Genomic DNA, 27,138 nt, shown 5'->3' with positions numbered 1-27,138 from the left:
ACCTGCTAAACCCTAACGACAACATTTCAAGCTAGTTTTGCATGCACATGTATCGTTATCTCTCTGTTTTAGCATAGAAGCATCATGTCCGGAGAAACGAAAAAGATGGATGGCCATTCTCCAGGTAGGTATGCGATAACTGCCGAGATAAACACACATATAGCTGAGAGTGACGGGGTGATCGTGTAACCTCGGTTGTTTACCGGTTGTCAAGTGTCTTCTTTAGTAACCCAGGACGGTTAGTCTTTGAACAGCACTATATTAGCAAGTCTAAAGTGGAATAGAGTGAAGAATTCCATTTTTTAGTTTTAGAGGATGTATATTTTATGCATAGACAGTAAAAATCGCATCAGAACCAGAGATTGTTATGGAATGGGATTCGAACCACGGATCTTCTGATCTAAGGTCAGATGCCTTTTCCACATGACCAAGATGACAATTAAGATATGATATCATATGAAGGCACGTCCTAGGATGCAGAGTAGGGTACTGAGAAATATTTTGCTCAAATAAAATATGAACTTGCTCAGCTCCCATGTTAGGCGCCAATGAAGTGGCCATTAAAGGGGCACTGATCTAACGCAATTCCCCGGGACTGGTTGTTGCCTTTGTTATTGTTTTTTCCCAGTGAGTACCCGGATGTAGAGCAGAAATCTAGACTAGCTCGCGACCTCTGTTGCGCCATTCGTAAGCGCATTAGTCACTTTTATGGATACCGGTAGTAATAAGAGCGTATGGTCACATTGATCAACAAAATGAAATACAGTTTTCGAGATAATAAGGAAATGTAGGCATCTTTGTGGGTAGCATCGGTAATGGTGACGAAGTTTTGATAAGTCACTTGCTTGGTAATTTTGCGATTTTCGTTTACACTATTTTGACTTGCAACACAAAGTATATATTTCACCTGAGCATTGCTTTTTTTTATAGTGTGTATATTTTTTTACTGTCAAAATGTGTAACATATTTATTAAACGTCTAAATATTCAGTTATTTTACAAAGTGACTGAAAAACATTTCCATCTGTATTATTATGATAACGAATTCCAAACATTTTGATGTTTAATGTCATCACCAAGAGACTGAAAATGTTACGTTGAAAAGTACATTTCTATGTTGTTTGGCTTCTAATCCTACATAATAATCTGCTGTGATGTTTGTAGGCCCTTTTGATCGTCTTAATCAATCTGGACAGATTTTTTAGTCAAAATGACTGAAATATTTACACATTTTAAAAATTGCCTGAGAGAATCACATTTTACAAATTGACGGTAATCTATACACGCTTACAAAGGAAATGACCTGTGAAAACAACGTCTATCGCGCATTGAAGAATTTCCCAACCAAGACGTAGGAAAACAAGAACGAATCGGTTCAAATGAAGGAAAACAAAATGCAAAAAACATAATTACAACCTACCAAATTAATGTGTATAAATAGGCAGCTTCCTTATTCGAGGAATGTATCCATGAATATCCACACAAAGGAATAATATCCCAATCGTCTGCAGCTATACAAAATAACTTATTCGATGTCACGTGTCTCTGTAACTATCAAATATTCTAAAAGATATATATCGTTTCGAGCGTCAAGTCTCAAGGGTCGGCTGAGAAAGGCCACGTGACAACTATTTTCATTACGTCGACGGTTCCTAATAAATCCATTGAGTTTGATAACAATGAGCAACCAATCAACGTAATATCAGTTAACCCTTTGAACAAATTGTATGTTGTTTTTACATCGGCACTTCACGCCATGATATGAGTGTATTCCCTTTGTTTTAGTAAACCTAGACATGTAAACACTCACTTTTGACATATCCACTGTGCAAGATAACAGTGATTAATCAATCAACGTATTTTCTGTTAATCCTTTGATGACTAGGAACGATCCGTTGATTTACAAAAAAAAGTAAATCAACTGATCATTCATCTCTTGCTGGGCTGCCACGTGCATATTACATAACCTCACTTCAAACCTGGATTTAGATTGAATAATTACCCCAGACACAATAAATGCCAAATGAGAACCTTTGTCAGGTAATCTAAGTGGTGCTACCACTAATTGTACCTGTAATAAATTCATTAACTGAGCATCAAGTGAATGACGACAAATACACAAGTGTAGGGTTATACGAGAAAACGTGTATGACAACAAGGGAGTAGTAATCGTATTACACAATCCGAAATCCGAAAATGCTTTCACTGCATGGATACTTTTTTTAGTATTAAACTATAACCATCTGGGGTATTTTCCAAATGACGACTTCCGATGAGCTCCGCCGTTCTTTTTGTCTGTTTGTTTAGGCTGAAGAAATTATTTAACGTGCGCCCTTTGTCGAATCTTTATAGATCACAGTTAACCAATCAGTGTTTATGCAAAAATGCGTAAAACAAATATTGCCTCCAGCCTCCAAGTTTATTTAGCTGTCCTTGCAGACGGTAGCCCAGTCTCTGGTCACGCTCAGTTACGTTGCGTATCATCCGGGTACTCACGGGGGAAAAAACAATAACAAAGGCAACAACCAGTCCGGGGAATGGCGTTAGATCAGTGCCCCTTTAAATATCAGAGTCCTTGGACGTCACACAGTGGGTGCACAGGGAATGACATAATACATTGTGCACTGTTTGCACATTGCATGCATTTATCATATACACAGCAGAACAAGCCAATTAAACTCGGAGGGTTTACACATTACAGCGCCACATGGCATTCTTTATTGTCAACTATTCACTAAGTTACAAAGCATGGAGCAGGCCATAACTCAGAAAAAATGAATGAACGACACCAATTTGCGAACTCATGTGAGATTGTGACCAGTAACATCAGTGTGAAAAATTTCATTTCTCTAACTTGAAAAGTTTTTGAGAAAACTTGACTACATTGAGAAGTGGACGGACGAACTCCATTTCTATATTCCCACCCCCACTTCGTGGTGGGAGATAAAAAATGACCTACTGTTGACATGGAGCAGCTCAAGGCTTTTTTATAGTTTATATTCACTACTATATGAACAAACAAAATTATAATGTACCCCATGATGGAGGATACTGATAACACTGTTTTTTGGTTACATTTGACTCATTTCAGGTAGGTGGAATGAAAACTACACTGCTTTTTCCTTCTTTTATTTTCGAAGATTTCAATATTTTTGGGGGGATTTGTAAACCAAGTTTTATAAAAAGCCTGGCCTGACAAACTTTGGATTATTGCAGTGAACAAGTATGACTTGCTGAGTCTGGAGCATTCTTCACTGACACAGGAGCGCATGATCCTTGCCTTCCAGGCTCTTGATGAACTCGTCCCTCAACTCGGCGTCTTCACAAGGATCTTCCGCAAACTACGGGATGATTTCTTCGGTAAACGCAAACACTTACGACTGTTTGATGAATAATGTTTGACTGAATGGTTGTCAGCAACTCTGCGAAAACGTTTTTTTCCCTCCTAAACAAATTTAAACAAATTTGGAATGAATAATGTTGTTGTGAAATGTCTTTTTAGGTTTGTGCATTTTTGCCACAGGAGTCTGAAGTTCCAACTTAAATAATATTACATTCTGGGATTTTCTACTATCAAACACACGGAAATCTTCCATAGGGAGGGGTGTTTGACAGTGAAAAATAATAATGTCGTTATTTAAAACAGGTTTCAGTTCACTCTTCACACGATATTTTGGAAAGATGCAGGTATTTTGAATTAAGGAGTGAATGAGTTAGCATCGGTTTTCGCCACAATGTTCTAGCAATATCATTCCAAGGGACATCTGAAATAAGCTTCACATGTTGTACCCATTTCGGGAATTGAACCCAGGTCTTCATCATGACGAGCGAACACTTAAACCACCAGGCTACCCCAGTTAAAGGAGTGAGGTTGTGTGATGTGTGTTACAGAGGCGGTGTACAGCGAGGAGCTGACGGGGAGTTCAGAGAAGGAGGAGGAGGAGGAGGCGCGGTACATCCAGCGTATCCCCTACTTCCTCCTTGTACAGAGAGTCTACAAGGAGAGACATGCACAGGGCGAGGAGCTCAAGGAACAACTAGATGTTGTCAAGGAAAGGTACAAACTCAATATCTGTATTGTTAATCTGTTGGAATATCATTTTTTTAACAGCTTTTTTAAAGAAATTAACCACAGCGTCATCCCTGACAACATATTTTGGGAATTCATTTTGTCCGTGTGCTTCAATTTCATTATTGTAAGGCTCATTAGGACAGTTGTTGTTATGTGTTGGAAATGGTTGAAAGTTTACTGGGATTGGCTTATCTTGGGTTTGAATCACATCTCATCCTCATCCTCATCCTGCGTCTTGCATCATTACTTCTACGCTCGTTGTTTTAAATGTCTACGACTGACATCATTTGAGGGTTTACGCCCACCTTCCACTATACTCACCAAGATATAACATATAACTGAAATAATCTTGGCGGCGTTAAAGCTCACTAGTTAATGTTGACTTGTGTCTACTGAAGACCAGGGCCCCGTTCCTCAAAGCGATCTTAGCACTAAGGTGATCCTAAGTCCTATACTTTAACATAGGCTTACGATCATCGTAGAGCTAAGATCGCTTTGAGGAATGGGGCCCTGGGCTCCATTGCACAAAGTGATCTTAGCGGTATGACTGTCGTAAGCCTAAGTCGAAGGGAGCGTAGCACTATGATCACTTGGCCAATGGGAAGCTAGCACCAAGGTACTACTACATCTTGTTGTGTTCTTCAGGTTGTTCAGCAAACACCAGCAGCTGGAGGAGAGTCTGTCCATGGTGTCCGAGCTACAGACCTTGGTGGATGACCTCACAGCCAAGATCTCAGACCTCGAGAACAATGTTGCTGAGAAAAAGATTGAAATAGCCAGGTGAGGCATTTTTATGATCAGGAAAATTCAAGAAAAATATTTGGCTTTCAGTGTGTTATTATCAGTCCAACTTGATAAAATTAGATCATTTACTCACATAGACTCCTGTCTCCTGGAAGACCGTCTCCGTGGTCTAGAGGTAGAGCGTCCGCCCAGAGAGCGGAATGTTCGTGGTTCGATCCCCGACCGCGTCATACCAAAAGACATTAAAAGATGTTACTTGTTGTTACCCTGTCTGGCGCTCGGCATTAAGGGGCTAAAACAAGGACTGGTCGGCCAGAGTCAGTATACTTTGTTTGAGTGGGGTATTCATGTTAAACTGCGGCATGGTATCTCAGTGAGCTAGCACTATCAATCGTCATCAGTCCGGAGTAGTACAAGCAGCCACGCAAACGCACACACGTACATGCACATTGCTATATAAGTGCAATAATCTTGGACGCGACGTTAAACGCCATTTCACCTCACCTCACCTCTCTCCTGGAAGGTCTGAGGACACTTCAGTTGCAAAGCATCACTATATATGGTTCAACCCCAATGTCCATGACAACATGGTACCGATCACTGTACAAACATCTTGAGAAACATGATCTGACTGTTGGTTGGAAAATTATCCGAATAGAAGTGAAAAACACAAATTGTTGTCCGCAAGTATTTGTCTGCACTGTGTGGTGATTGGATGGAGTGAAGATAGTATAGGAGAGCATTGGGTTCCCAACTGATGTCAGGTGATGTATTGTGTGTCCTCAGCTTGGACCAGAGACTGGACACCACCAGACTGGCAGCAGACGTCATGCAGGACAGACTGGAGGCCGACATACACCACCTGGAGGTCAGTCATCACATCTCTGATTAACCAGTGCAGTACATCTCAGTTGTAGTAGTAAATATGCCAATCCATTCATCAGCATGGCATGGTGTAGTATTAGAGAATCTGCTCAGAGCAGAAAGTGGTTCGATACCCTTCCCGCGTCATACCAAAAGACATTAAACGATGGTACATATTGCAAAAGAAGGATTGCATGCACCTCGCTGTATCAGTGCAATTATCTTGTAATCAAATTTAATCACATTTTCACCCAACTTATCACCTTGGCTCTGTTTTGGAAGTGATGTCACAGTAACCACCCTTCTCTTGCTTATGAGCATGTAATCAATGAACAATCAATTTGACTCTTTTGAACAGAGATCTATTTTCAAGCTTGTGGCCTGACAGTATGAACTGCTAACTAGAAAAATGTCATCTTCCCAGGTGTGCCCCGAAACAAGACAAGTCAAGTACTAGTGATATCGCTGTTTGTTCCAATCTTGAAATAACAGTTTATTTTGATTGGACAATTAATTTAGCACTGTCACATTATCTGGACTCAAACCAGAGCTATATGGTTGCGAATAGCTATTTTTAATAATAGAATGGAGATCTTATACTCGAGGATGAAATCAGCAATAGAAGTGAAAAGCACAAATCTTATCATGGCAGAATGAAGGCGTATTTGGAAACATACTGTAAATTTTAAAATTAACGTGAGCGTGAATTAAATGTGAAAACTGCAAGAGGTCTTTGTTCGTATTAATGAAACTTCGTATTTATGTCTCCAAAATGACTATCAACAATAAGCCGGGCTCTCTACAGATTTTGGATAGCGGAAATACCATTTTGAATATGTAGACAAACACGGTTTATTGAGCAGCAGTTGCAACAAGTATATAACAATGTCAATCATAGAATGGGAATTACACAATTGGCATCCAATGAGTTATCACTGCTGGGGTCAAGAGTTCTACCTACTCGTGTCAAACTAGGCATCATTGACCACTCCAATCAGTGAACTGTTGTTGGTTAAATTATTTTATTGCCTTTGAACTTCCTTAATGCCACTCAACAGAATAAGCATACAAACTGTGTGTTGTTTTTAGGAAAACACTGTTTATTGTTTTTACGGAAGTGCTTTACACAGCGCTAATAAGCATTGCTATTTGCTGTTTGATTGGATTAAAGTAAGGATATGTATCATTCCACGGTAATTGGGTGGGGGAGTCGCATTGATTTTGAGTCGTATATTTGGCTATGGGTCAGCAGTCGTATTAATTTGGAGACTCATTAATTTCAAGATTTACAGTATATAGGTTAAATAGATTCTCAGATCTGGGGCATCTATGGTAGTTATTATTACTTTGTCTTGTCAAATAGTGAGTGAGTGAGTGAGTTGGGTTTTATGCCGGTTCCAACAGTTCCAGTTATATCATGGCGTGTCAGCCTAATGTGGGAGGAAAGCCAGATCTCAGAAGTGAAACCCGACCATGACCATTGGTATCGTGCTGACAACTCTAGAAAGATAATCAAGGTGAACCAGGATTCGAACCCACAATCATGGGTTCTGTCAAGCCAAAGTGCACAGCAAACACAATGAAAAATGTTATGAATATGGAAAAGTTAGATAAACATGGTGAATATCACCACCCTTAAAAATGCCCCAAGGATATGGTGCAGGGCGAAGGTAGTGGCAGGGAAACATTAGATAACACAGCCAGCATCCTGTGATGACACCGATATGGATTCATAACACTCCTCTGTTTCCATCTGTCCCACAGATGTGCTACTGCTCCGGTCACTGTCTCAGAGGCAAGACTTTGACTAGTCCAAATAAGAACTTGACTGAAACTTTATCTTTATTCAAATATATGAAAGTCAGAAGGAATGTGTGCATAGTCAGAAAGAAATGCGAACATTAGTGACTTAACAAAATTGTAGTGTAACCAAGGAGTTCTAGATAATTTTGCATCTTTAAACAATATAGTCGTGTGGGTGCTCGGGTCCTAGTCAGTACCTACCTGACCTGAGTATTTGAGTTACCCTTCCAAGCCCTAGTAGCTAGACATACTTGGTACAAACATTCAATGTTTCAGGACGTGCTGAATGAGGCAAAGAAAGAGACCGATTTTCTATCTAAGTTCAAGAAAGGTTACGATGATCTATATGATGGTAAGTTAATTTCACTGTTGGACTCAGTCCCGCTATATGACATAGTACTACAGCAGTCATAGTTCAGTGTGAAACAGGGCCTTAGGCCTTACCCAGCCAAGCAGTCATTGTTCAGTGGGAAACAGGGCCTTAGGCCTTACCCAACCAAGCAGTCATAGTTTGGTGGGAAACAGAGCTTAGGCCTTACACAACCAAGCAGTCAAAAGTTCAGTGTGAAAGAGGACCTTAGGCCTTACCCAACCAAGCAGTCATAGTTTGGTGTGAAACAGAGCTTAGGCCTTACCGAGCCAAGCAGTCATCGTTCAGTGGGAAACAGGGCCTTAGGCCTTACCCAACCAAGCAGTCATAGTTTGGTGTGAAACAGAGCTTAGGCCTTACCCAACCAAGCAGTCAAAAGTTCAGTGTGAAAGAGGACCTTAGGCCTTACCCAACCAAGCAGTCAAAGTTCAGTGTGAAAAAGGCCCTAAGGCCTTACCCAACCAAGCAGTCATAGTTCAGTGTGAAACAGGGCCTTAGGCCTTACCCAACCAAGCAGTCATAGTTCAGTGTGAAAAAGGCCCTAAGGCCTTATCCAACCAAGCAGTCATAGTTCAGTGTGAAACAGGGCCTTAGGCCTTACCCAGCCAAGCAGTCATAGTTCACTGTGAAACAGGGCCTTAGGTCTTATCCAACTAAGCAGTCAAAAGTTCAGTGTGAAACAGTGCCTTAGGCCTTACCCGACCAATCAGTCATAGTTCAGTGTGAAACAGGGCCTAAGGCCTTACCAAATCAAGCAGTCTTAGTTCAGTGTGAAACAGGACCTTTGGCCTTATCAGGGTGAAACAGGGCCTTAGGCCTTACCCAATCAAGCAGTCATAGTTCAGTGTGAAACAGGGCCTTATCCAATCAAGCAGTCATAGTTCAGTGTGAAACAGGGCCTTAGGCCTTATCCAACCAAGCAGTCATAGTTCAGTGTGAAACAGGGCCTTAGGCCCTACCCAATCAAGCAGTTTGGTGTGAAACAGAGCTTAGGCCTTACCCAACCAAGCAGTCATCGCACTACAGACACAGGCACTCCTAAACAGTCATGGACTCAACATACTCAAGATGATCATAGGAGTATATAAATATATATTTTATTAACAGGAACCTGGTTTTCTCATCTCATCCTTTCTCACTGTTATTATAAATAGGATTGTATCGAGGTCAAGTAATGTTAAGTTAAATCCCAAGTTAGAGGTCATTATTCTGATATCTGGATTCTTTTCTCTCTTATTCCACAATTAAATACTTTTCATATATTTCCCAGCATTCCTTGAGAAGACAGATGAGGAAGAAGAAGACACCAAGCCGAAGAAGCAGGCTGTCATCTCCACCAAGAGAGTATGTATCACAGGTCACAGCTCATCCTTACTCATTACATGCACTGGGGGCATGGATGGTGCTGCAGTTTGATGTGGGTTTAGGATAGTGGGTTTGATTCTAAATTGGATTCTAAACTTTCACAAATCATGTTTTGTTAAAGGTGAGCTCTGGTCCTTCTGCTAACAGGAGCAGTGGAGGGCTGGGGATGTTTTTTTATGCTCAGTATTACACTATTGCATTGAGTGCAATTTTAAAGTACCTCCTAATTTAAGAAAATAAGAACTTTAACAAAAATCCTAATTTGAAAGAAATAATGATATGTTCCCTGTTTGACACCCAAGAGCACTGAGTTTGGAATAGATAAATCCATTACTGACATTATGTTTCTGGGTCAGTCAGTCACTCACTCACTCACTCACTCACTCACTCACTCACTCACTCACTCACTCACACAAATGATTTAGCTTTATTTTGTTACCTCCTTGATTCAGACATTTTGATTTTAACGAAAGAAACCAAACAGAACACAGATATTCTTTCCATGCACTCCCTTAAGGTTTAGATGCTTGGTGCTCAGAAACAACAGGATGTATTAATATCCACAATATAATGTGAGACCTTTATTGTTTACATCTGGAACTGGATGTATGAGTGAGTTTTCAGGATGTAGAAATCAGATATCCTGGTGTGATTACTTTTCTCACTCTTCACGCAAAGAGGTATCATATCGGTGTAAAAGATCAGATTCAATGAGATTGTTTTTCTGAACATATTTTAGTCATGGGACAACCAATTTTAAAGTACAAACGTACATATTGTTATATCCCACAGCTGTTGACATGTTGTATATGTGGCTATTTTTTCCCAGCATATGCTTATAGTGACAAACCAAAGTGATTAGTGTTTTTGCCAAAGTAAGAACACAAGGGACAAACATTTTTATGTGTTATTTTTAGCACAAAAGAAATATAACTGAACCTAAAAAAAGTAATTTCCTCCTGATCAGCAAGTTTACTCCCAAACTGTATTTTTTTTTTGTATTTGGGAATGAGACAAGGAGTCAGCATGTTGTAGCTATGATACTACAAGTGTACCAACATCCATGATGATTGTTGTACCACAGGCCAACCTCATCAGCCAGATCGAGTGCTGCAGCAAGCTGGAACAGCAGCTCCTTACTGTCCTCAACACATCCATGGAGGGTGAGGCTCTCACTGATGGCCAATTGTTTGTTTGTTTGTTTGTTTGTTTGTTTGTTTGTTTGTTTGTTTAACGTCACACTCAGCAATATTCCAGCCATGTGACTGTGATTGATATCATGAGCATTGATCTATGCAATTGGGATACGATGATCTGCATCAGCCAAGTCAGCGAGTCTGACCACCCAATCCCATTGGTCATGTCTCATGACAAGCAAAGTCGCCTTTTACGGGTTACTGAAGATAAATTCTAAGACAGATCTTCACGGGTCTGGTCAGAAAGTTGAAGTTAAGCATGTTATATCCGAGTAGGGTGTTATGCAGGTGGTCAGTTTGTGATGTTATATCCCAGTAGGGTGTTATACAGATGGTCAGTATGTAATGTTATATCCCAGTAGGGTGTTATACAGGTGGTCAGTATGTAATGTTATATCCGAGTAGGGTGTTATACAGGTGGTCAGTATGTGATGTTGTATCCCAGTAGGGTGTTATACAGGTGGTCAGTATGTAATGTTATATCCGAGTAGGGTGTTATACAGGTGGTCAGTATGTGATGTTGTATCCCAGTAGATTGTTATACATGTGGTCAGTATGTGATGTTATATCCCAATAGGTTGTTATACAGGTGGTCAGTATGTGATGTTACATCCCAGTAGGGTGTTATACAGGTGGTCAGGATGTGATGTTACACCCAGTAGGGTGTTATACAGATGGTCAGTATGTGACGTTATACCCCAGTAGGGTGTTATACAGGTGGTCAGTATGTGATGTTATATCCGAGTAGGGTGTTATACATGTGGTCAGTATGTGATGTTGTATCCCAGTAGGGTGTTATACATGTGGTCAGTATGTGATGTTATATTCCAGTAGGGTGTTATACATGTGGTCAGTATGTGATGTTATATCCCAATAGGTTGTTATACAGGTGGTCAGTATGTGATGTTACATCCCAGTAGGATGTTATACAGGTGGTCAGTATGTGATGTTACATCCCAGTAGGGTGTTATACAGGTGGTCAGTATGTGATGTTACACCCAGTAGGGTGTTATACAGATGGTCAGTATGTGATGTTATACCCCAGTAGGGTGTTATACAGGTGGTCAGTATGTGATGTTACATCCCAGTAGGGTGTTGTGCAGGTGGTCAGTATGTGATGTTATATCCCAGTAGGGTGTTATGCAGGTGGTCAGTATGTGATGTTACATCCCAGTAGGGTGTTATACAGGTGGTCAGTATGGGATGTTATACCCCAGTAGGGTGTTATGCAGGTGGTCAGTATGTGATGTTACATCCCAGTAGGGTGTTATGCAGGTGGTCAGTATGTGATGTTATATCCCAGTAGGGTGTTATACAGGTGGTCAGTATGTGATGTTATATCCCACTAGGGTGTTATACAGGTGGTCAGTATGTGATATCCCAGTAGGATGTTATACAGGTGGTCAGTATGTGATATCCCAGTAGGATGTTATACAGGTGGTCAGTATGTGATATTATATCCCAGTAGGGTGTTATACAGGTGGTCAGTATGTGATATCCCAGTAGGATGTTATACAGGTGGTCAGTATGTGATATTATATCCCAGTAGGGTGTTATACATGTGGTCAGTATGTGATGTTATATCCCTGTAGGGTGCTATACAGGTGGTCAGTATATAATGTTATATCCCTGTAGGGTGTTATACATGTGGTCAGTATGTTATGTTATATCCCAGTAGGGTGTTATACAGGTGGTCAGTATGTGATATCCCAGTAGGATGTTATACAGGTGGTCAGTATGTGATATCCCAGTAGGGTGTTATGCAGGTGGTCAGTATGTGATATTATATCCCAGTAGGATGTTATGCAGGTGATCATTATGTGATGTGATATCTCAGTAGGGTGCTGTACAAGTGGTCAGTTGTTGTTGTGTTGCCCGCAGAGTTTGACCACTTCCTGGAGGAGCACAAGGAGGAGCTGGAGAGCAAGGTGACCACAGAGGACATGACGGAGGCTGAGTTCGAGATACAGGAGATGGAGATAGAGGATGCCGACCAGCAGGTGGGGAGAACTGAAGAGGGGGTGGATGTGTGACAACGGGATGGGAGGGTGGGAGATTTTGTCGATGGGGAAGGTAGCGGTGGGTCAGTGACATAGGTATTGAGAGATGTGGTTAGTTTTGGGAATGGTGAGATTCAAATGTGTTGGTTGGTGATGGGTGGGTAAGACAGGTATTAAGTGAAAATTTAGAAACTTAGATTAATGAAATGGATGAGACAGGGTGAGATGCATCTGTTGAGTGAGATGAATCAGATAGGGTGAGATTTTATCATTTGGGTGAAATAGATTAAATGGAATGATGTGAATGGTTAGATAGTTCAGTTGGGTGAGAATGGGGAGATGGATAAGATAGGACAAGATGGATCATGATGGAGCAGTTGGGTGATATTGATTAAATTGGATGAGATGAATCATAAAGAGTAAGATGGCACAGTTAGGGAGGGATCGCACAGACAAGTTGAGATGGATCCATTGGGTGAGATAGTAAATAGGGTAGTATTATTGGACTGAGAGGATCAGTTGGGTGAGATAGTAAATAGGGTAATGTTATTTGACTGAGATGGATCCGTTGGGTGAGATAGTAAATAGGGTAATATTATTTGACTGAGATGGATCCGTTGGGTGAGATAGTAAATAGGGTAATATTATTTGACTGAGATGGATCCGTTGGGTGAGATAGTAAATAGGGTAATATTATTTGACTGAGATGGATCCGTTGGGTGATGTAGAAAGTGCCCTGACTAAATCAAAACACTTTGTATTGATAAATGAACACTGAAGGAAGACAAAAAACAGCAGAATGTTGGACCCTTTTCTTGTTTTCCTCTATAGCTGCAAACAGTTCAGGAACGTTTCCAGGTGACCATAGGTGAGATGATGACAGAGCTTGGGTTGCTACGCCAACACAACACAATGTTGATGGAGCAGTTGCAGACACTGGAGGAGAACATGCCGCCATCACCGTAAGTACCGAGCAACGGCTTCACCCAACAAACAGTTATAGTGGCAACATGGGTACAATGTGTGAAGCCCATTTCTGGTGTCCCCAGCTGTGATATTGCTGGAATATTCCTAAAAGCGGCTTAAAACCATACTCACTCACTATAGTGGCAATGCTGGTCAGTGAACTGCTGACCAAGAGTCCACTGTCCCTGCTTCACCTCAACTGAAACAGATGTGACATATGGGATAACACTTTCTTAGTAAATTACAAATTCTAGTCCATCTGGGGGGGTTAAGTCCCATCTGGGATTCGAACCCACGCTCGCAGAGTGAGGCACTTAATCGCCAGCAAACAAAGTCAGCGATCTAACCCACTCAGCCACCCACTCACTTACCCACCCAAACACCCACTCACATACCCACCGACCCACCCACTCACTCACTCACTCACTCACTCACTCACTCAACGAGTATTTTAAACACGTAAAGAAACACGAAAGACACCAAGACTAGGTTGGAATTCTCAGGTAGTCTGCTAGCCCACGACACTAAATAATGCTGAGGACAAGTACAAATCCTATGATGGTCCTCCTCACTGACAAGTGTTTGTTTTCTTCAGAAGCAAGAAAGAGCAAAGGTCAAACAGACTGGGAATTGAGACAGTCACCAAGAGAGGTGAGTAGAACAGACATATTTTTCCCCCCTTCATAATATCCCAGCTATATCGTGGTGGAGACCACCATCTTGTTTCTACTTCCACTGCTGGACTTGTGTGGTTATACAGAATCCATCTTGTCTGTAGGTTCGGGGGAAGATTGACGGAGGCAGCCATCTTGTCTCTGCTATCCATCACTCATGTGTTTATATTCTCCAGACTCCACCCTGTCTGTAGGTTGGGGGGAAATGGAGGTGGCCATCTTGTCTCTACTATCCATCACTTATGTGTTTATATTCTCCAGACTCCATCCTGTCTGTAGGTTCAGGGGAAATGGAGGTGGCCATCTTGTCTCTACTATCCATCACTTATGTGTTTATATTCTCCAAACTCCACCCTGTCTGTAGGTTGGGGGAAAATGGAGGTGGCCATCTTGTCTCTACTATCCATCACTTATGTGTTTATATTCTCCAGACTCCACCCTGTCTGTAGGTTGGGGGGAAATGGAGGTGGCCATCTTGTCTCTACTATCCATCACTTATGTGTTTATATTCTCCAGACTCCATCCTGTCTGTAGGTTGGGGGGAAATGGAGGTGGCCATCTTGTCTCTACTATCCGTCACTTATGTGTTTATATTCTCCAGACTCCATCCTGTCTGTTTGTTCGGGGGAAATGGAGGTGGCCATCTTGTCTCTATATCCATCACTTATGTGTTTACATTCTCCAGACTCCATCCTGTCCGCGGGACTGGGGGAGGGTGACATGGAGGAGACGATGACCGATCCGTTCATCCCCCAGGAACGTGTATTCAGCAAGTACGCTGCCATGATCTACACGTCCAACAACACTGGGAAGACGTTTGAAGAGTTCAAAGATGCCAAATATTGCCCTAGCTGTGGAGAAAAGGTAATTTATCAAGACCTGTTTCAGAACTTGCTCAGATAAAGATTATGTAATTTATGATGATTGTCTTATAACAAAGAAGTGGATAAAGTTGGTGTATATTGCCTCACCTGTTTTGAGAATTCAGGTCAGGAAAGGTCACCAGTATCTTCTCATGTCTTAAGAGCTGACTAGAAGGGTATTGGGTGGCTCTGTGACTTGACTGATAGTGTGTCACTGTGCCCTGATGGCTTGGATCATTGCTCATGCTGTCAATCATTGGATGTCTTGCCCTGACTTGATTATTAACAATGAATGAAATGTATGAAATTCCTCCAAATCTTCAACCAGATGCCAACTCCTGAAACTTATCGTCCTGTCAAAACGTTGCTATTGCAAGGTCTTCATTTAACATGGAGCAAATAGAATAAAAATAACAACAGTATTTATTAGTTCTGTCACATGTATTTTTTTCAGTATGTATATTTTATTGTCATAACAAATTATCACATACTTATGCAGCAATAGAAACTAATAGTTTTTGTACTCAGAATGAAACATATCGCAAAACCCTTAAAAATGCCAAATTTCTACTAGTCCTTATGATACCTTAACTATTGGGCAGTTTTGCAAGGAAAATAGGACTAGTGCCAATTTCTAAAGCTGCTTATGCCTAAAAATTTCCTGTCCCAGGTGGTCAGGCAGGCAGGCAGGAATTTTGAACACGATTAACAGGTTTGCTGAAAAGAATATTGCTGACTGCAGTATTAAATAGTATTCACTCACTCATGCCTTTAGAACTGTTGGCATACAATTGTTTCAAATGATCAAGGCATCCATAGGTCCATGAGGAAGTCTTCATCTTCTCTCACTACGAGGTGTATGTTGCAGACTGTCGTGTGCCCACACCGACTTGGGGGATCGGAGAAAGTCTTCATCTTGCCACACAACTGCACACACATCAAGATTACCCGGCCCAAAGTCCGCATCAACAGAGATCTTGTGGAGTAAGTGTTCAGTTTGATGGAATTAAATATGTTTAAGTACAACCACTGAAACAATTTTGAAGACACTGAAAAAAATTATAGTCTTGGTTCCCAGGCATCATAAAGTCCACCACACATTTCGTTTTTATTTCCATTTTCCAAAAACTAAAAAATCCTTATACTAAGAAACAATGCTATGCACTGTAGCATGCAATTACTTCCCTTTACATGCACACTGCTTTTACTGTGCATCTTGTGTTATGGTCATGGCGGCAATGGAAATTTGTATGCTTGTTTATGTAGGGAGGCCCTTTCCCAGGTTGATGGTACTGTTTATTTCATTACATACTAGTTCGAACACCACCACCCCAAAAAACAACAACCGCCTACCACTCTATTTTCAAAAGTCATTGTCTATGTGCCAATTCTTTTATTTTTTGAAGCCTAAGAGTAACACTTTTATGTTATGCTTTTTGTACTTCTGTTTATGTTTAAGAAAATGTCATTTTCTTCTATTTCAAAAAAACGCTAGAGAAATAGAAGGAAACCATCGAAATTTATCAGGTTAAAACTTAGCTTCAAATGTGGTGTTTTCAGTTGTTTATTAAGGTTTGCATAGTAAGAATACAATAGGGACATAATGGTTTGTTAATTAATTGTTTTTTTGTGTCTAAAAGCAAAGGCTCAAATCTCTGTTTGCTTTGATTATGTTTCTTGGTTTGTCAGCACAATAACCATGCTCGCTTGTTAGCGTATGGAAGTTACGATCGTCTTAGCGCTAAGATAGCTTTGTGGAACAGGCTCCTGCATCACTGCAGGCTTTCTTCCTACATCAGTGGAAATACTGTTAAAAAACTGTGTTCAACAGAACATGCCGACTGAGAAAAGCATAATAATGTAATAATGTTATTATCCTGCACTCCCACTCCTCCTACAGGGGCATCATGAAGCCACCGACGCCCGACACCGCCTTAGACATGATCCCCAGCTCCATGTCCAAGCACCAGGACGCCATGACCACGCCCACTGGTCCCCTCACCCCCGGGATGTCTCGAGGGGGGACAAGCATGGCTGGAGGGGAGGCGACCATGGTAAGGAAATAATGTCAACCATGACATATGTTACACGTTTTGATGGAAGGCAACATTAAATGTTTCATATTTCAACCCATCCCATACTAGATTAGGTTTAACGTGTTTGTTTTTTCTATCAAAAAAATTGTAAAATGTCTATAGTGAAGTGCAACAAATTTACGTTAGTGACGTTAATTCGTAAATATCAAACGGAGATCAAAGCTATGGTGCATCTCAAGAACAAAGGTGTATGGTTTGGGGGGTCTAGTGTTGGATGGAAAATACCTTGATCTAAACTGATGACTACTCTTAAAGTACTAGTAGCAATGACTATGAAGTTGACAACTGAAGTACTGTTTGCAGGGGAGTCCACTCACTCACTACCTCATCCTTTATTCACTCACTCTTTCACTCACTCACTCACTCTTTCACTAACTCACGCACTCTTTCACCCACTCACTCACTCTTTCACCCACTCACTCACTCTTTCACTCACTCACGCACTCTTTCACCCACTCACTCACTCTATCCATCCATCATCCATCCATCTATCCATCTATAATTCTTATATCCATCCATCCATCCATCTATAATTCTTATATCCATCCATCCATCCATCATCCATCCATCTATCCATCCATCCATCCATCCATCCATCCATCCATCCATCCATCATCTATCCATCCATCTAATGATGCAGTGTCCATCCCCAGGTGAACACAATGCAGGCGGTGTGGGATGACTTCCGTCAGAGGACCAATGTAGAGAGGACGGTCTCCAGGCCCCTAGAACTGGTAAGGGGTACTCTACACGGATTATATGTTTTACACTTGAACGTCCACTTAAAGAATGTCACAGAGACATCTTAAGGTGCAGCTAGGGCTTCTGTTTGGTATGCCGAGCCAGAACAATTAAGTTGCATTGAGATACAACGAAACATGTGTTGTATCTTAAAGGGGGCACAATGGAAGGCCTGGTTCTCCTTGATTGCCAACTCGAGTTTATTAATTACATGAATCTAGCTGTTTGATTACTCTATTAACAGAGGTTCCACAAAGTGGAAACGACTGTTGTAAGTCGATTTTAAGGAATGGGAGTTACAACAACCTTAGCGTTACAATTGCTTTGTGGAACAGGACCCAGGGTCAACTTACACAAAACGATCTTAGCACTAAGATGATCGTAAGTCCCATACTTTAACATAGGCTTACGATCATCGTAGCGCTAAGATCACTTTGTGCAAGTGGGACCAGGACTGGATATTGACACTAGATCGTGGAGCTCTGTCCGCCCTGTATTGATACAAAACAATATTTACATCTCAACCTTTGAAATTGAAACTGGGGTATTTCATTCTGTAAATACTACTCAAAACAAGTTCAGGAACACCCACTATTAATAATCAGGAGGACCTGTCATGGATATATATTGACTGATTGCATGACAGATTGGCTAAAACTATATGAAAGAACCGGGTGATCCTTAAATTCTTTTGAGTAGTATATGTATTGTTTGATGGTGAAGTGTGTGATCAGAGCACAATTGGAAATTTACAGATGCTTCAAGATATCTATTTTAACTGAGAAACTGTTTCTGAATTGTCTCCCCTTGCAGCCCCGCACGGTGTCGATGATGGAGCAGTTCCTGGCGTTCATTGTGTGGCAGGACGACTACGGGGAGGAGGAGGATGGCTGCCACTCCGTGATGGTTAGTAGATTCTCAGTAGACAATCTGTTGACATTTGTAGACTTAGTAGATGCTCTGGAGACTCAATAAAAACTTGGTAGAAACCCATGAAGATCCATGTTAGAATAGGTCTTTAGCAACCCATTATTGTCGTAAGATGTGACTATACTTGTAAGATCGGGTGGTCAGGCTTGCTGAGTTGGTTGATGCATGTCATCGTATCCCAACTGCATGGACTGATGCTCATGATGTCAATCACTGGATTGTCTGGTCCAGACTAGATTATTTACAGACCGCCATCTGATATGGCAGGAATATTGCTGAGTGTGGCATAAACAACAAACAAACTTGGTAGAAGCTTGGTAGACAGTAGATTATCAATAGACACTCAACAGACTCTCAGTAGATGCTGTATACTCTTGGTAGACACTCTGGAGATTTTAGGTAGATACTCTGTAGACACTAGGTATACACTGATTGAAACTCAATATACATTCTGTAGACGCTATGGAGACTCTCGGAAAAGCTTGAGACACTCTGTATATGTTCTGTATATGTTCTGGAGACCGTTGGTATACATACGCTCAGTATATATTTGGTAGAGGCTCTGGGCCCTGTTCTTCAAAGCAATCTTAGCGCTAAAACAATCGTAACTCTCATACTTTAAGATAGACTTACGACTGTCGTATCACTAAGGTGGTCGTAAGTTCTATACTTTAACATAGACTTAAGAATGTCGTATCGCTGATGTGGTCGTAACTTCCATACTTTAACATAGACTTCAAATGTTGTATCGCTAAGGTGATTGTAACTCCCATACTTTAACATAGACTTACGACAGCTGTAGCACGTATGCTGGGTAGACACAGTAGACTCTCATTAGGTACCTGGAGACACTCGCCAGCTGCTCAGTATACACTTTGTAGATCAAACATATTCGCCTGTCATAATCATGATAATGTATTAGAAAAATTAAGTTGAGACCACCCCTTTCCTGGTCTGTTGTTGAGAGTAGTATTTGTGTTGCCAGGACAACCTGTACAGGTTCCTGACAGAGCGCTACCTGGTGGAGGAGGTGGTGTACATGGCCGCCCATGACTTCCTGTCCGCCATTACGGAGTATTCGACTACCAACAAGGTGAGTGGCACTCCGTCTCTGTATCAACATGACCTGACATCTTTGTTTGGTTGGTAGCTTAGTGCAAGAGGACTAAATGCTTTAAGAAACATTACCAGAGCAGTAGTGTACAAACGATGTGTCATGTTTTTGAGAGGATGTTACAACAAATATATAAATACATAACTGTAACGTGCACGTACCTAGCCATCCCAGCAACTGCCAATTCCTGAGGTTCCAATTCAGTGGTGTCTACCCCCAATGGGCATTCCTCCCATTTGGCATTTCAGCAGCCCCGTGGCTACAGTGATCGTTCCCTACAACGCTACCTTAGGGTTCGAAATAATTGATGAGCTCATATGTTATCCCACTCATGTATGCAATTGTTGTTACTGTTAATCCTCCACCTACTACTATATATTCTGTACTATGTCCCTTATTCAGTCTTGCTTGACAACAGTATAAGGATCTATACCAAAACATCGCTTTTTAAGGTATTAAAGAAGTTGTTATCCATAAAATTTTGTCTACCTTGTCATCCGTCAACTTCTAAGTAATGCCTATCAAACAATTTAATGCAGGATAAGTTAAAAAGTTTGTATACTTATCCTGCATTACTACATCTAAGGGTGCACCCGTCGCAGAGCTACCTCTGCACAATGTCTTCAAATGTTACGATCAAGCAGTAATGTGCAGATACATGACATCATCATTTCCAGGGTCAAAGTTGGCGGTCTGTGATGGTTGGAGTGAGTGAGTGAGTATGGTTTTACTCCGGTTTTAGCAATATTCCAGCAATATCACCGCAGGGGACACCAGAAATGGGCTTCACACATTGTACCCATGTCGGGAATCGAACCCGGGTCTTCGGCGTGACGAGCGAAAGGCTTTAACCACTAGGCTACCCGACCGCCCCTTGTGATGGTTGGAACAACTTCTTTTTCAGCTGGACCTCACACAGCTTTGTTTTTCTGTCAAAAGAAAGCAGTAAGTACATTGAGGAGTAATGTAGGATACAAATGTAAAAAATATTTAACTTTTACTAAAATCAAAGTTTTTTATGTTTCCAGCTTCTTCAGCTGCTTGGCACCGTCCTGAGCGGCAACTTGGATGCATCATGTCTGAGGTACGTGCTGCTCATGTGCGACTTCGTCAACACCGTGGACTGGAGGGAAGTGGAGGACTTTAGGGCATTCGCCTCCGCCGTCTACCCCTTCCTCGGGGTATGTTCATACAACGTGGTAGAACTCTGTGTACTAGGAGTGAGTGAGTGAGTTGGGTTTAACACCACTTTTTAACAGTATTCCAGTTATATCGCGACGTGTCAGCTTAATGTGGGAGGAAAGCCCAAAGTGATGCAGGTCTCAGAGGTTTACCACTTCAGTGAAACCCACGAGCACGGGTATGGTGCTGACAATCCAAAAAACATAATCGGGGCAAACTGGAAATCGAACCCACGATCATAGGTTTCTGGCATGCCCAAGGGACGCAACTCTGCACAGTGAATCACGGCGCCTTAGATGACTGGGCCACCCATGCCTCCTTGTGTACTAGGAAGTTTGAGAATGACACAAGCATATTGTATAACATCCTTGTTTGTCCAGAGTAGTATATCCATTGTATTATGTTAAATATGCTGGACCAGGCAACTGCCATAGTTTTGTTTCGGGCCTGACACAATACTAATAATAGATGTCCAATCAGATTACTCAGGGATAGCCTTGTGGTTAAAGACATACATTCGTCACCACTCGCCCCTCTCCGTACCTGCAAGAAGACTTGTCCCCTATCGATGAATGTTATGTGCAAAAATACAACAAACCAATCAGAATGCGCGTATTATTTCAAGTTCTTCGTCAAAGAATCCCTTAGATATAATTTTTGATTTTACATATGTCTTGCATCTAAATATACCCAGGACACAGTTAAATGTGTTCAGCTATTCGGCTTGTCCCGGAATAACACGAGTTGGTCACGAATGTAAAGATATCGTGACATATCGAGTAATGTAGTCCAGGCTGTTTATCATATTGGCATGGGGATCTGATCCTCTGAATTGTGTCAGTGCATTGTCTTAGCCTGTGTTCCACCTGACAGGGCACGGGTGGCCCAGTCGTCTAAGGTGCCGCGATTCGCTGTGCAGAGTTATGTCCCTTGGGCGTGCCAGAAACCCGGTTCGCCCCGATTATGTTTCTAGGTTTGTCAGCACCATACCTGTGCTCGTGGGTTTCACCGAAGTGGTAAACGTCACTTCGGGCTTTCCTGCCACATTAAGCTGACACGCCGCAATATGACTGGAATACTGTTAAAAGCGGTGTTAAACATAACTCACCCACTCACTCACTTGTTCCACCTGAAGATAACGTGCTGTAGTGAACAGGGTGTTTGTGTGTCTTGTTCAATGCCGCACTCAGCAATATTCCAGTTTGATGATAGCGGTCTGTAAATAAACAAGTCTGGACCAGACAATCCAGTTATGATGTCATACATCATTCTGTTTAATTGGGATACAATGACATGAATCAATCATGAATCAGCGAGTCTGACCACCCGATTTCGTTAGTTGCCTCTTACCATGCTTACGACAAGCATAGTCGCCATGTGTTGTTAAAGACCTAATCTACCCCGGATCTTCACAGGGGGTTGAACATGATATAATCTGAATGTTAATGGCACAAGTCTGTGATATTATCTGATATTTTCACCCTGCATGTGAAGTACATACTGTTTTGCCATGTCCATATAGTACCATCAAATACTGTATTTAATATGCATATAAATGTATGTAATCCATGCACAAATTCAGATAAGTCATCCATAAAACTAGTTAGTTTTGATAACCATTCCATCATGATCATTCAAGATTAAATATTGTCGGTGATCGGAATCCCTTCACATATGACCTTGACATACTTTACAGGAGGATGACCTCGAGACGCTGCAGATGAGTTATCAGTCCTTCAGTGAGAACAGGATCTCAGCTCACATCGTCTCAAACTTCCTCATCCACATCATCCTCAAGTACCGTGAACCCCGCTTCCTGGAGGTAGGCTTGCCAGCAGGGCCGGGGATGTACTTGCTCATAGTTCTATATTACTCAATGTTTGTTAAGGATATTTTGCTATTACCAAACCCAGAGAACAACTCACATACTTTTGCCATGTTAAATTGAAACAAAGCTGAAAATGCATCATCTCTATCTATATCTCATCTTCCCAAGACAGTTAACTCACTTTTAAAGTCCAGTTTCCACCCTTGCCGAACTAGACTGGAATTCCTGGGCTCAATGATAGCGCCACCAGTGGTTATATGAGTTATGTCCCTTCTAAGCCTCTCCAATGGACCAATCAGATTCCACCTCTCGTATCGCATGCATTTGTTTTAAACAAAATGGTGACGCCCAGTCCATACCATCTGATTGATAATCAAGACCTGTATTGTGATAAAACAGATCTTATATCGTGAAGTGCATCAAATCACGCGAAACACCTTGATTAAAAACATGAAAAGATCGAGTTGGCAGTGCACATGCTTTGCAAATCCTGCAATCGACCGAAATCTGCACGACAGTTTACGAACTAAATTCAAATTTTGTTGCACGATTTTGATTGGACTATGCATAGACTCGTTAGTCCAGCCAAAATGTAACTCCTTAATTCCAGCATAGTTGGGCAAGGGTGGAAACTGGCCTTTATACTCAGTTAACTCTCTTGCCTCGGGAAGATGTTTATATCTATGACAGTATCAAATATGATTTGTTCAATTTAGCATCTTGAAAAAGGGTTTAGAATTGATTAGTTGAAATCAGGCCCATTTTGAAAAAAGTCATCTGTATGACTTTTATTTGTAAATATTATTTAAGGATTAACCTCATGTCAAGTTGACAATTTAATAACTAAAACAGTCTGTTACATCCTGCATAGTGCCATGTTGACAAGAAAATCTGTAATGAAAGATGAAACACTGGTCTGACTACTGTATGTCTAAATATTGACTCCTGGCTGTTGCAGTTGGAGAATCGGCTCTTGCCGTTCCAGTCACTGGAGGGGGGTCAGCTGACAGGGAGAGAGTTCAAGGATGCTCTGGAGAACATCCTGCCTCTAGTGAACGACCGCCTGCGTAAACGTCTCTTCCTGGAGGCAGAGCCTAGTGTCCTTGAGGAGGAGGACATGTCAGCCGTCTCCATCATGAGGCTGGCTCGTATCCTTCACACTACTGTCACACTATGGAGCTAATTGCTACTTCACTTGTCATTCCACAGAGCTAATGTTCACTTGTCACAACAATATGTTCACAGGTGCTATAGTGAGTGAGTATGGTTTTACTCCGGTTTTAGCAATATTCCAGCAATATCACGGCAGGGGACACCAGAAATGGGCTTCACACACTGAACCCATGTCAGGAATCGACCCCGGGTCTTAGGCGTGAGGAGCGAGTGCTTTAACCACTAGGCTACCCGACCGCCCCCACAGGTGCTGTAACATTGTCACAGCAATTTTACACTCCAACTCGTTAGTTACTGTATTTCATCAAATATGCTGTAGATCTAAATATCCGTGTCCCAGGTGACTCTCTGTTCCTAGTTGCAGTGGCCTTATCACTGTGCCAAGTTGCCTCCCTTGGCTGCTGTAACACCAAGCTCCTTTCCAGCGCGTGACACCTTCGTTACACTCTCGGTAACATCGCTGCCACCAGTGTTGGCACAGCTATTACAAGAATTTTGAAATTTGCCCTCTAACCCCAAATGAAGTCATGTTTATAGTTGTGGGAATGCCATCATAGTTCATCTTGAAAAGGTTTATGACTGACCTTATTTTCCAGATGAATTAGCTTTCTTGTTTGGTTAATCAGATTGGTTCGAGGTTGCAGACTAATGGAAAATCAACCAACTTCTCCCTTTCATTCTAACTTTATCAAATACATGATAGTTTTAATGAAATAGAAATTCAAATTGACAAACAAAGAAAGTAATTAGCTGGGGTAAGTGTATTCAGTGTTATGACAGTTGTCACTTGTTTGTAAACATAACGGTCAATCGGCGGCGTGTTCAACTCAAAGCATGGTTGTGGTCATCTGTCACTGTGGGGAGTTTTGACTGGTGACAGCAATAGTATAGGGAGCACCTCAAATGGGATATCACTGTGAGGATCTTACAGTAACACCATGCCAAGTTGCCTCCTTTTAACTGCAGTAACCCATTTACTGTGTAGAGTTGCCTCCCTTAATTGCAGTAACTCATTTACTGTGTAGAGTTGCCTCCCTTAACTGCAGTAACTCATTTACTGTGTAGAGTTGCCTCCCTTAACTGCAGTAACTCATTTACTGTGTAGAGTTGCCTCCCTTAACTGCAGTAACTCATTTACTGTGTAGGGTTGTCTCCCTTATTTACAGCAACTCATTTACTGTGTAGAGTTGCCTTCCTTGGCTGCAGTAACTCAATCGTTGTGCTGAGTTGCCCCCTTTAGATGCAGTAACTCAATAACTGTGCAGAGTTGCCTCCCTTAACTGCAGTAACTCAATGCACTGAGCCTCATTACCTATTCTAAAACAGAATCTTTGGTTATACAAGTTCACTTTACTGTACCTGCATATGTGTTCACATTGTATCTATGCACAACAATATGAGAGATTCCTTGACAAGTGTAAGAAATCTCCAGCTACCTTGCTGTCTGTCAGATAACTCCAATCATCCGGGAAAACGTTGTGAGCTGCGTCGCCAACTGGCGGGAGAGGCCATCAAGTGCAGGATCCAGTGAGTGTCACAATTATATAACTTTTCACACACGCGTTCTAGCCACACTGACAGCTGATTGGTGAGTTGAAACTCCTTCATTGTTCTCCCAGCAGTGAGTGGGTACCTGGTAGGATGAGATGGTAATATTTTGATGACCTTCAAGCACCTCATGGGCAGGTTTGGTTGTATACTCCCCATGGAGCTGAGAAAGAAAATCGAGTGCGAACAAATCCATTGACCTGGGTAATAACAATGTAGCGCCATGAACATTCAGCTCGTGGTGAGTGGAATTTGGTATATTTTATAAGGACTTATTTTAATTATTGTTGGGAAAAACTGATTCATCCATTGATAAGATTAGATTGATCAGATTGATATTGCTAAAAAAAGGGAATCTATGTCTTGGCCATTGTCATGTCACTGCATTATTAAAGGAAGGGCCTTGGTCGGAGTGTACCCAGTAGTTTGGTTACGATTATTGTAAGCCTATGTTAAAGTATTGGAGTTACGATCATCTTAGCGCTAAGATAGCTTTGTACAAGTAGGCCCTGATTGGGGAATAAATACACAGTTTTCCTCATGCATCACTTTTGAGGAAAAACGTGTCCGGGAAAATTTTGTTTTATGTATCCTAAAATTAATGTAATCAGAACAATAAGTTGACTATAGTGAAGCTATCTTAAAAGATCTCTTGCCTAGATGTTGGATAAATGCTTGAAACTTCCAATCAATGAGTCCTGTTTCCTTCTCCGACATTCAGTGTTTGTCAGTGGAGCCGTTTATTAGTAATTGCCAGTAATGTTTGAACCTTCCAGTCAAGCAGTCTTCCTCCGACACTCCCAACTCCATGTCCGACCACCAGGTTCTGAGTATGGCCGCAGTCAAGAATCTCGCATCCAACATATCCCGACGCACAAAACATCGGCATCAACGTCTCATGACAGAAGATTATTCAGGGGATTTTGGAGTAGACTGGTGACCTAGAATACATTCCTAGAAACTCAACCTAAATTTTGACCTGTTTGAACTGCTGTCGGCTACTCGACCTTGGATAGGAATATGCGATAATACATACCATATACTTAAGTAATCAGGTTGTTGAATCACAAAGTAGCAATATCCCTGTCAAAAGTTGCATGGTTTATATTAATGATGGCGTGAGGACAGGTTTCCGAGGACAGGTCAGTGTGATTGTTTGCAAGAGTTGACTATGCTGAATGCTGTGAGGGCACAAAATGTTAACCGGCATTAGAAATTGGCACTAGTCCTGAAGTTCTAGCCAAACTTCCAAATAGTTAAGGTATCATAAGGACTAGTAGAAATTTGCCATTTTTAATGGTTATGCTGTATGTTAATATAAGGACAGGTGGGCTAAAACTGTTAGAAACTAACCCATTAAACTATTACCTATAAAGTTTTAATGTAATCAAGGATTGAACTAACAAATATTCTGTGATGTATACAGCTGTGAAAACTGTTCAACCAAAGGATGACGAATAGCTTTCCATTTGTTCGAATGTGCTCAATATGGTAACTGACATGGATTGTCTCCCTTTCACCACTAGTACCAAACATACTTTTAAGCAAACTGTGATATGTAACTATATTTGTAAATAAATCTTGTTTCATTTCCAATCGTAATTTCATCT

At 41.4% G+C, this 27,138-nt stretch overlaps 1 protein-coding gene across 1 annotated transcript; it reads left to right on the top strand.

The window, feature by feature from the left end:
- On the top strand, positions 1-27,072 carry LOC139452490 (uncharacterized). The gene is made up of 22 exons (XM_071233986.1): positions 1-124; positions 3,216-3,359; positions 3,891-4,056; positions 4,717-4,851; positions 5,602-5,683; positions 7,759-7,834; positions 9,123-9,196; positions 10,302-10,380; positions 12,295-12,413; positions 13,245-13,375; positions 13,975-14,030; positions 14,739-14,917; positions 15,785-15,900; positions 16,817-16,970; positions 17,666-17,746; positions 18,567-18,659; positions 19,669-19,776; positions 20,826-20,978; positions 22,676-22,801; positions 23,766-23,955; positions 25,403-25,507; positions 26,305-27,072. The coding sequence occupies exons 1-22, from the start codon at positions 85-87 to the stop codon at positions 26,466-26,468; spliced, it is 2,571 nt and encodes an 856-aa protein (XP_071090087.1). The 5' UTR covers positions 1-84; the 3' UTR covers positions 26,469-27,072.
- The last annotated feature ends 66 nt before the right edge of the window (positions 27,073-27,138 follow it).

The sequence above is a fragment of the Haliotis cracherodii genome, unplaced genomic scaffold (assembly GCF_022045235.1).
Source record: "Haliotis cracherodii isolate W230 unplaced genomic scaffold, xgHalCrac1.p SCAF_9, whole genome shotgun sequence".
Lineage (NCBI taxonomy): Eukaryota > Metazoa > Mollusca > Gastropoda > Lepetellida > Haliotidae > Haliotis > Haliotis cracherodii.
Note: the sequence above shows the minus strand (reverse complement) of the source record. Positions and strands in the feature narration are given on the sequence as shown.

Excerpts from the sequence above, each read along its gene's own strand:
- LOC139452490 (XM_071233986.1), top strand. The coding sequence starts at position 85 with ATGTCCGGAGAAACGAAAAAGATGGATGGCCATTCTCCAG. Across the intron at positions 4,057-4,716 it reads CTAGATGTTGTCAAGGAAAG|GTTGTTCAGCAAACACCAGC; the intron begins GTACAAACTCAA and ends TGTGTTCTTCAG. Across the intron at positions 10,381-12,294 it reads CCTCAACACATCCATGGAGG|AGTTTGACCACTTCCTGGAG; the intron begins GTGAGGCTCTCA and ends TGTTGCCCGCAG.